The 10,957-nt window shown below is 47.7% G+C and overlaps 1 protein-coding gene across 1 annotated transcript in view; it reads right to left on the bottom strand.

Annotated features, from left to right (window-relative positions):
- Nucleotides 1–10,957, bottom strand: part of LOC102890147 (multidrug and toxin extrusion protein 2) — a 42,699-nt gene that overhangs the window by 31,372 nt on the left and 370 nt on the right. Inside the window, 10 exon segments of the mRNA XM_025044360.1 lie at nucleotides 1,340–1,409; nucleotides 1,816–1,891; nucleotides 2,784–2,892; nucleotides 3,941–4,033; nucleotides 4,496–4,602; nucleotides 5,692–5,789; nucleotides 8,248–8,295; nucleotides 8,979–9,127; nucleotides 9,871–9,939; nucleotides 10,176–10,304. Of these exon segments, the coding sequence (XP_024900128.1) occupies nucleotides 1,340–1,409; nucleotides 1,816–1,891; nucleotides 2,784–2,892; nucleotides 3,941–4,033; nucleotides 4,496–4,602; nucleotides 5,692–5,789; nucleotides 8,248–8,295; nucleotides 8,979–9,127; nucleotides 9,871–9,939; nucleotides 10,176–10,304 (948 nt within the window).

The following is a 10,957-nucleotide window of genomic DNA, read 5'->3' as shown; positions in this document are numbered from 1 at the left end:
ACAAACTAGTTACCCATACATGAAAGGAAAACAGAGTCTTTAAGTCATACCCTACATAAAATAAACCTAACCATTCATACCCTATGGCCATGCCATGAGAGAACCTATGGAACAAAGGAAGATTCCTAACATGTCTTTCACACTGCATACCCATACCATCAAAGGAACATAAGGAAACAAAGTCTTTAAACCCCAAATCATAGAAACTAGGAATCACAAACAAACTGGATTCCTTCAACACTAGGTCCCTTTCACTCTCTGTCTCTGAGAGGAGACCCCAATCTGTCTATGGAGCATTATTCTTTCTCTAATAAATTCTTTTTTTTTTGGTCTCTAGCTCTGGCGTTCCCTTGAATTCTTTCTTGTGCACGGTCAAGACCCTCCTTCTCTATCAGTGTAGGACTTGACTTTCTCACTTGGGGGAACTCACCCCATCCCCCGCCCCCTGCATTGATTCCATAAGACAATTTCTTTTAATTTTCCATGATAAAAGCCATGTATATAATGACAAAACACAGCCCAGAGGAAGCAGTTTTGCTGAGGCCAAGAGCATGAACTCCAAGTATGCTGCTTTCTGAATGCCTGGCTAGATTCAAAGTTAAATCCTTTGGGAAAATTCTTCATAAATATAATTTCTTTCAGTAGGTTATATATATATGAGTTGATAATTACTGTTGTGCAGATGTTTTTCCCCAGACAAGAAACAATCTAGAGTGCAGGTGCTCTGTGTTGCTAATCAAGTGCATAAACTCCTGTGCAGGGCTGTTGGATTTTATGCAAGGGATGCATTCCTGAAGAATTTACTTAACTTGAGATGTAAATTAGAGGACACAGGATTTCAAATTCCGCTTATAAAATGAGACTTTAGCGTTTTCATATTTTATGTCATGCTTTTTAAAATTCACATAATTCAAATCTGCACTAAATGGGACCTGTCCTTTAGTCGTCAAAGGAGAGAATTCAGGGGGTGGGTTCATTCATTCCCTCTCAGAAATGTCCCTTTGTACTGGCAACAGGACGTGCTTACTGTTGAGCTCCTGACCAGTCAGGGGTATGGTTCAGTGCCTGTGGCCCCAGCTCATAAGCAATAAGGAAGGAAAAAGATTTATGAGTTTACAGTGGTACAATTTTTCAGTATTTTGCTAATCTGCATTCATCGTTTGCCTTGTTAGAATTGCAGAAGTCAAGGAGAGCCATTGTTTTGAATAAAAATAGAACTAATATGAGCAAATACTTTGGGCATTTACTATATACAGTTAGCTCTTTACTTAGATTGATGAGTTAATCCTCACAGCCCTGTGAGGCCTCAGAGAGGGCAAGGCTCATCAGTGGTACTCACACAGATGGCCTTAAAGAGCTGAAAGACAATGTAAGTCGGCAAGACCTTGTTCACCAGGGCAATGACTTCTCTGCAGAAGAAACAGGAAAAACATTCATTTGGAGCACTAAGACATGACTATAGTCTTAGAGACCCAGCTATATCCCTTCTATTACGGCCCCCAACATGTTAGGAACCTAATTGACAGCCTAGCCCTGAGTTTCTACATGTCTATGAGTCTTCTTAAACTCTAGAAGAGCCCTCAGTTTTGTACTGCCCTTTGACTATCATTTTGTCTTTGGACAAGCAAGTGGTGGAGGCTATGGCCTGGGAGAAACAAGCACAGATGCTGGCTTTCTCTCAGTGAGGGCAAAGCTGGAGCTAGTCCTGCTTCCTTTGGACCCGTTGCTGAGCCAGGCATGTGACAAGTGTCTGAGGACTGGCTGCAAACCACTCTGACATTTCCCAGAAGTCAGTGAAGAAAACTGATTACCTACTCATCATCAGTAAAAATATATCCCAATTTATTTTTCAGGATGCTCAACAGGGCGCCCACAACCAGTGAAGTGCCGACTGGAAGAGACAAAAGGAGAGTGTTTGGCTGAACCCAACCCATGAAGAAGCCCAGCTTAGGTCAGCACAAGTCAGCCCAGCCCTCCACACCCAGCCCAGGAGCCTGAAGTTCCCTGCATTAGAGTCATTCACTTGGACTAAGACACTCTTTTACAGTCCTGTAGGAAGGACAATATATAAAATGCCTTTCTACCCAAGGTGCTCCAAGTAGGGTTCTTGGACCAGCAGCAGCAGCAGCAGCAGCAGCAGCAGCAGCAGCAGCAGCAGCAGCATCTCGATCTGCTGAATCAGAAACTCTGCCTAGTGTGGTATGGCTCAGCGATCTGTGTTTTGACATTGCCTTCAGGGGATTCCAATGCAGTCTGAAGTCTATGAACCACTGTTCTTCACAGAGGCTCTGATCTGAATCTGTCAGCCTCAGAAAGCAGAGACATGGTAGAGGACACAAGATTGGTTCTTTCTGAGGGGTGGGATGGGCAGGTTCCAAGCTCCTGGGGATGCTGGGAGGGGAAGCTTACAAGAGGACCCTGGATGGCTGGAGGGAGATGCGTGGAGAGGAAAGGCCTTTGCAGGGTCACACAAAAGTGAGTTATGGAAATTGGCGAGCTGTGGCTGGAAGGCCCAGAACCCTAGCAGCAGAGAAGGAGTGGGAAAGGGGCACAGCAGGCAAGAGAGATGTTTGCTACTGGGGTGGGTTAGGGAGGGGCGCACCGTCAATTCATCAGCAGGGACCGCTCTGGGCCAGATTGCATGCAGGTATAGTAAATTTGGATGATAAACCTGTCTGCTCCTAAGGCCAGCCCTGACTCCAATGTGCAGGCTCTCCTCTGGCCCAAGCTATTGACTTTCTAGCTTTCCAAGTCCCCACCCACTAGCAGAAGACTCTGCCCACCTGTGCAAAGCACACCAGAGATGGCTGATTGCTTCGCTTTCACAGTATCTGAAGCTCCCCGGGCCGTTCCTACTCGAACGCAGACCGCGGTGCTGAGCCCCATGGAAATCTGGGAGCAGAGATAAAAAGACGCTGTCAGTGGAGCCACCCTTCTGCCCCTGGGATGGGGTGGGTGCTGAGTCCGGAAGAAGCCTGGGCTGGCAGTGGAGCAGTGCTCCTGCCCTCCAATTTGGGCCATGAGTGGAGAGAGCAGGAAGACAGGACAAATCCCTGGGAAGCAGCATGAGGAGAGAGGACATTCATGGATGCGGACAACAGGCAGTGACATCTTAGGTTAGGAGATGGGGTCGGAATACCCTAAGTTAGCTACCCAATCCCACCCCCACCCACTCCAAACATCACCCATAGACTGGCCTTTCAACCAAAATCATTGTGCTCCCCAAAACTCATGAGTAAATGAATTTTAAAGACTTGAGTGTGGCCCTAAATTTGCCAGAAAAGTGCCCTCTTTAAAGAAAACAATCAGTGGACCCATTTGTAAAAATAAGAATCACCTTATAAATTAGTTTATAAGTGCAGATTTTTGTGAACCCTTGGCTTAAACCTGGGGTCACAGACTGCATAACCCCAGGAGCCTGGCAGATTTGTACATGAGTGACATGGGACAACCCATGTCCCTGTGGAGAGAGGGGGGCACTGGGGATCAAGTTGGAGGAGACCTATCCTCACCCCTCCTACTGCACATCCCAGTAGGAGAGAGCTGGGGTATAGTGTCCCACCAGGTACCCCCGCTCTCTCCTACTGGGATGTGCAAGAACATGAGCCCATGGCTAAATGGAATGTCCCACTTTGCAAGAAAATGCAAAAATCCAGATTATGATGTGAAATCTCCCAATTTTTAAATGGTGCTAATTTATTTTTAAAAATTCTAACATTACATGAGTTCAATATTTCCCCTAGTGAAGTGTCTGTGGGCCACCCGTGTGTGAGTCTGGCAGGACCTGGACCCGATGGGCATGGGAAGTCCAGGAGGGTCCCTCAGAAGACAGAGATGGCCCTTGGGGTGACAGGTTACCCCTCTCCTACATACCCCCAGGACAACAGTGGGGCTGGGCAGGGGTGGAGGGATTGGCAAAGGAACCCCTGAGGAGCCTCACCATGTAGATTACGGTGGCCACCTCGTAGATGATGGACTGAGCCGAGAGGTCCAACACTCTGAGCAGGCCTGCAGGAGAGCACGAGGTAAGCACCTGGCCCTGGGGCCAGCTAAGGGACCCTGGGCTAACAGAATGTCTCTCGCTTTGGAGGCCAAGGTCTCTCGGGGCTACTCCAGCACCAACCTGATTCTCAGGTTGTTTGGACTCTGTGCTGAGTGTTCTGATGAGTACACACCGCATCAGGTGAGGGCCCCACACCCGCCATGCTGTTCAAGCTCACACACCTCCAGTCCATTCAATTTCTCACTCTTTTATTGACTCATCTACCTCCACCTGGGTATCCACTCAGTGCCAGGCTTATGCTGGGCAATGCTGGGGTCCCAACACAAAAGGCCCAGGCCTGCCTTCTGGGAACTCACAGCCTGGTGGGGAGACAAATGAGCAACTGATCTAGACTGGGTTGGGCTGTTGAACTACCCATTCTGGGAGGAGGTTTCCGGGCTGGGTGAGTCACCAACATTGTTTTTCCGCCCTGCTCTTCCGCATATCCATGACAATGTTCCCGATCTCGTAGGCCCACCACTCAATGCACATCATGAGCATTCTAGGGATAGCCAGAGAGAATAAGGGGCCCCAGTCCTGCAGGCACTGGCTGGACCAGCCTAGGAACAGAAGGCCCAGTTGCTGAGCAGCAGCCCACCCAGTGTTCCTGCCCACTACCAAGAGCCACTGATGGCCTTTGGCTCTGCCCACTCCTGGGCTCAGCTCAGCAGGTCCACGCACTTGGCATTTTGCATAGGACATGCCAGCTGGTCCAGTGCTGGTGGGGGTGGGAAGATGATGCAAGGACAGGGCATCAGCTTACCTGGCTAGTGGCACAGAACAGTTCAGGGTGGGAGCCTCAGGCACAGGCAGGGGTCCCCACCGTGCCTATGACACCATAAGATCTTGGGCAACTACCATGCCATTTCTGGGCTTTGTTTCCTCAACTGAAAATTTGAGTCCTTATCTTTGCCCTGCCTCCTCAAAGGATTGTTGGGAGGATGGTATGTGATCGACCGTGCAAGAGGATTCACAATGTAGATAGAGCTTTGCAGACTTGGAGCGGGGTGCAGCCATGCAGGACTGTCTTGCCCCCTGAATGAGGCCCAGGGGCCCTAGAGTTGTTCCTGAAATGCCTGGAAATGGAGCCTACAGGTTACAGAGTTAGGTTTCAGGAGGCAGAAAGCTTGGACCCAAAGCCCGAGAGTGGACAGGCATGGGTTTGAATCCAGCCTTCCCTGATGTACCACCTCTGGCATTTTGGGCAAATTGCTTAACCTCTCTGTCTCAATTTCCTCCAGGTAAATAAAATGAGAATGATAAGATGTTGTGAAGCTTAATAGAGGTCGGGAATGTCTGGCACCTGGCCCTCTGCTGACATGTAGGAATTCACCTGTTATCATTATTACTCTAATCACCATCCTGAGATCAAGGGGACTGTGGAAAGTCCCTTGAGCCTGTTCTCAGCAGGGCTCTGTACTGTGACTCACAAGGTGGTGGGACCCAGGGCCTTTGGGGGTGGGTGCTGAGAAGTAAATCAAAGGAGAAGGGATGCTCTGAAGGAAAACAAAGTCAAACCCGGGATGGGGCTCCTACAGTGGGGCTCCACCTGGGCCCTCTGCCTCCCAAGGGAACACTGGTACCTGTGCCGGGGGCTCACTAGCGGCTCACTTGCTCAGGTCCCCCAAAGGTAGGGAGGCCCTCCCCACCTGTCCATGTCTCCAGGTGCAGCTTCTTTAGCACAATGTAAAGAAAAAGGAAGATAGTCTGCACGAACTGGGAGATGGTGTTGGCACAAGCAGAGCCCCTGGGAAAGGAGAGAGAGCAGAGCTGGCCCTGGGGAGGAGGAGGCTCCCCTGCTGAAGCCAGCATAGGGAGGTGGGGACTGAGGCATGGCTCACCTAGCCCCCGCATCTGGGATTGGCCTCACCCAGGAGCCGCTGGCACCATACTACACTCTCCTGCCAGGGTCCCACCCTTGGCCTCTCCTGGCAGGCAGGGGCAGGTATGGGGAGTGGCTCTTCTTGTCTCTTTGATGGGGAGTCCCCACCAAGTTCCCCATGGCCTCACCTCCACTTTTGGACAGTGTGGGCAGCCTCCACAATCTTTGGCATGGGTGAGGCAAAGATGATAACTGACCTGCCCCAGTCAAGGGTAAGGCACTTGGTGGGCAGTACTCCCCATCCAGGTCCCCAAAGCCCATGAGCCTCACCTGTGTGATTTTAGGCAAGTTACATAACCTCTCTTGCTTGTTTCCACATACATACTGAGGATAATAATGCATGTATACTACATGTATATATACAAAGTGCTTACAAAACAGTATTTGGCACTGTATTTAAGTATTCCAAGTATTAAGTAAGCATCATGCAAGTATTATTATTATTATTTTATTAGTAATTAAGTTTTTGCAGCTGCATTTTGTGGGAGAGATTTGCTTTGATAAAGGAGTTGCCACAGTGATAACTTAATAGGATGTTTTCTCCTGATCCCGCCCCAATGGCTGTTTGACAAGATACTATCACCTTGGTTTGAAGAGCCAAAGCATGGTTTCAAAGGAAGGCTTAAAGGAGAAACACCAGCCTTTTCAGGTGGTTTCCATGATACAGAAGGAATTTGGAGCTGGCCGGGCACCAAAGAGGTCATGGCACCGGCCTTTCAGTGCAGGTGTGGCCAGGGTACACCCTGCCAGACCCGGACATCCTTTAAACATCCTGAATTCACCTGACCCATTCCCTTCCCAGCTCCCTCCTCAAGAACTTCAGCCCCTGGTGCCATGCAGAATAAAGGAGTGCTGCAGTTCTAGAGATGGGAAGATAAACTCCAGTGGGCAAGGCGATCCCTGATACAGAACTGCCAGGGAATAAGTAACATGCATCACTAAGCTTCAACGAATCAAATAGTATAGCAGTGGATTCCAGAGTAGATATACAGGCCACTGGGTCAGGCCAGAAATCTCAGAAACTAACCCGAGTATACACCCTGCTTATTTAGTATTTAGTAAATTTATGGAGAAGAGAAAGAAAAGAAAGTCAATAATTAGTCTTTGAAAAAGTTTGTTAGATAAAGTCTTACATGTAAAAATGGAAACCATATAAGGGATCGAAGAAAATATAGGCAAATGTTTATATAATCTTGATGTGGGTTAAGTGTTTTTAAGCTCATCAAAGACAGATATCATAAAGGATAGGATTTATGGACCTGTTGTATATACATTAGAAATTCTTTAAGTAAAAAATATCAAAAAATTACAAAGCAAGTGACAAACTGAAAAATGTTTGCAACATATATGGCAAAGCATTAAGATACTTTTCAACACATTATTATAATTAGAAAAATATTAACCTACTAAAATAAGCAAAGGGTATAAACAATTCATGGAAGAAAAACAAATGATAGATAAATACATGACAAAAATGTTCAACTTCACTGTCAATAAAAGTTATGTTCAAACAATTCCTAATTAGAAAAAAATTTAATAATAATACTCTGTGCTGATGAGAGTGTTACCAGTGGGAGTAGAATTGGTATAAATTGGTATCAAAAGCCATTGACTGAGTAACTCCAATTACAATAATGCATCTTCAGGAAATCAATACAGATGTTCCCAAAGTTTTTCAAATCTTGAATGATTTGAAATGTTTATCAAATGTTTGAAATGATTTGAATGTTTATCAAATCTTGTTTATAATAGTGAATATTGGAAACAACCTAAATACTTAACATATAGGGATTGGTTAATAAATTATGGCACTACTTGGATATATAGATACCATGTAGCTTTTGAAATGGTTATTGTGGAAAGCTGTTTAATCATATCAAGAGACTAATGACATATTTGAAAGGGAAAAAGCAAGTTATAATACAATATACACACATTGGTCCCATTTCAAACTATATATGTGTGTTTGAAACCGCACACCCATGAATAGAAACAATCCTGGAAAGAAATACTAACCTATGTTCTATCTGGATGGTAGGATTATAGGTGATTTGACATTTTTCTTTCCCAGGCTTTCTACAATTTCTTCAATGAGGGGTTTTCTAATCACAAAAACACGTTCTGTTATTTTTTAAAAGTTTAATCTGCACTGACTGACTGGAAGGGGAACTTCTCTCCTGCCACTTCGGCCATCTTCACGGCACAGTGGAAAGTCTCTGTGGCCGATGGACTTCCCCAGCAGATAGGGTGAAAAGGCAAAAAAAACCCAGAATTTGGGAGAGTGTAAGCCCACCCTACCCTCCTCCAGGGCCAGCGGTGGCACTTTACCGGAAGCGCTGGCATGAAAATCAGCACGCATTCCTGTGTTAGCCTGCAAGAGAACCGGAAGCTCTGGAGCTGACCAGGCTGTGCCCTCCTCGACTGGGGACATCCTGAGCACCCTGGGTCTGCTGAGAGGCTTTCCCAGATGCTGCAATTCTCCGCCAAGGCAAGTGAAACTTTAGCAGTTATGACAGGAAGGTGCCATCAGGTGGAGCCCAAGTACCCAACCACAGGGGCCTCATGACTAGAGAACCCAAATGTGCAGTGACATTTGGTTTGTAAAGGAGGTAAAAAGTTCTATCTTATCAAGAAATAACCAAATGAAGTGCATGTAACATGGAATTTCTAAAATTAATAATAAACTGTATAATTCATCAGAAATTGGTTCGGTCCTCTTTCTCCTTTTTGGAATACGGGGTAGTGTACATTTCATTTCTTCAAAAGCATCTGTGAAGTTCCACCTAGTGTTGGGACATCATTATGAATAACATGCAAATTCTTTATTTTTCTCTTTCCTCTTAAATTAAAACTGGCCATTTGTCAGCCTCCTGCTGGTCACAGCTGGAGCAGCACGCTGTGTGTGCATATCCCAAAACCTACCCTAGAATCGTCTCTAGAGAAGTTGCTCTTGTGACCGACCTCCTGTGAGCCAGAGGAGCATGGGGCCTAGGGGGTGGGCTTCTTTAGGGGCTCCATTCCCTTCCAGGCTTCCCAGCAGAAGTCAAGTGGTACCTGGACACGTCCTGGTCCTGCCTGAGAAGCAGCAAGATCTGCTGGGTGTTGAGGAAGAGGGCTCAGCAGGGGAAGCAGCAGAGAAGCAGTATGAGCGTGACCCTTTGCAGGATGACTCCCACGTGCTTCTTGTTGGGGCTGCCAAAGACCTGCAAAACAGCACCCCCTTTGCTCAGCACCTTCCCCATCTCTCCAGTGAGCTCAACCAGTGTGTGAGCCTGCTAGCCGTGCTAGTGCTGTGAGTGGCCCCTGCGCACAACAGGCACCAGTCAGTAGCTGACATGTGGCAACCCTAGGTACAGCCTGGGCGGCTCCCTCTGCAGGGGATGAGCCTCCTCGCAGAATTATAATAGTTTACTGAGTACCAGACTTTGTCTACCTGTTGTCCCCAGTTTTTCAAAAGCCGCTAATGAGGCAAGCGTTATTCCCCCACATCACAGCTGAGACATAGGAGGTTCCAAGCGCATTTGTCAAGTCACTTGCTGGTAAGTGACAGCCAGAGCTGAACCCAGATGCCCAGGTCTCCAGGTCCATCATGAGCCCAGAATCCCGGGGGTCAGCTGAGCCTCACTGGGCTGTGGGTCCCCGAGGTCAGGGGGATCCCAACTGTGCACCCTCAGGATTGACACACTAGGGCAGGGAACTGTCTCCACGGTTCTCTTGCCCATCTGCACAGACTCTTTCAACAGGAAAGTCTGGTTCCCTGACAGTACTCTTCCTTAGGGATTGGTGGTGCGGGTGGCGGTGGGGGGCTGTTGCTCCCTCCCCCAGTGTCTTTTTGACAAGCTCCCAGCTCCAGGGCACACTGAGGGACCTTTGTGGGGGGAGTCCTCCTCCCCTAGCAGCTGAGGGATAGGCTCTGCTCCTGCCCAGCTCATGGAGGCCCACCTACCTGAGACATTAAGGTGTCACAGGCTGAGGAAAAGCCAAATCCTCTGGAAATCCCACAGACATTGACAAACTGGAGCCATACATAGGAGAAAACACAAGGCTTGTCAGGCAGGGCTCAAGAAGGGGAGGCAACCCAGCAGCAGCTCTGATGTGCAGCTGAACCAGAGACCACTCCTGGCCAGCCCTGTCCACCTGCATGTGCTGCAGCCCAATGAGAAGGGGCCTCAGGTCATAACTGTGTCTTCTTGGAAGCCCAGGGGAGAAGCCCGGGAGAGACCAACCCCGCACAGTCACAGCTGTACTCACGGTCACCGGGAGAGTCACTGACGCCAACTCCACTTTGCTCAGGTGCCCACAGAACACTGAGCTCACGACATAGATTATGAAGTATAGCACCTGGAAGGTGATGGCCAGAGTCAAGGATGCCACTCAGCCCTGCCTCAGCCTGCCAGCCCCCACCAACCCTGAAGCTCCCACCCATCACAGCTCCAGCCCCACATATACGCCAATGACCTGCAAAGAACACTCTCAGCCATCAGGCAAATTGCCCACACCAGAGAAAACAAGTATGTGTCTAAGGGTGACACAGCAGCCAGAGCTGGAAGTCAGGAGACCAGAGTGCTGCTCCTTTTGCACCATCATTAACCATGAGCTGCATGAACCTCTGGACTCCAGTTTCCTTGCCCGAAAGTGTTTAGGAATGCACAAGAGGCACAGAGCCTGGAACTCAGAGCTTAATGCAAGCTTTTGATGTTGTTATGATAATATAACATATTCTCATATTATCAAAAAAGAAGTGGAATAAAATCCACCAAAATCTTGGTAATGGCTACCTATGTACAGGTGGTTGGGATTAGAGATGAATTTCTTTCTTCCTTATAACTTTTGTTTTGTCTGAAACTTTTACAGGGAGCAATTTGCTCAACAAAGCTGTCACTAGTTTTTGTGGTCAGAAAAAAATGCATCTAAAGCCATTTTCCTTGTGAAAATAAAATGGACAGAGAGCCCCTTCTTCCTCTGCAAACGCCTCTTTGGGGAGACCTGCAGGCTCCTGCATCGATGGATCTCACTTGTCATTGTGGGATCTC

Source organism: Pteropus alecto, unplaced genomic scaffold (genome assembly GCF_000325575.1).
Source record: "Pteropus alecto unplaced genomic scaffold, ASM32557v1 scaffold52, whole genome shotgun sequence".
Taxonomy (NCBI): Eukaryota; Metazoa; Chordata; class Mammalia; order Chiroptera; family Pteropodidae; genus Pteropus; species Pteropus alecto.
Note: the sequence above shows the minus strand (reverse complement) of the source record. Positions and strands in the feature narration are given on the sequence as shown.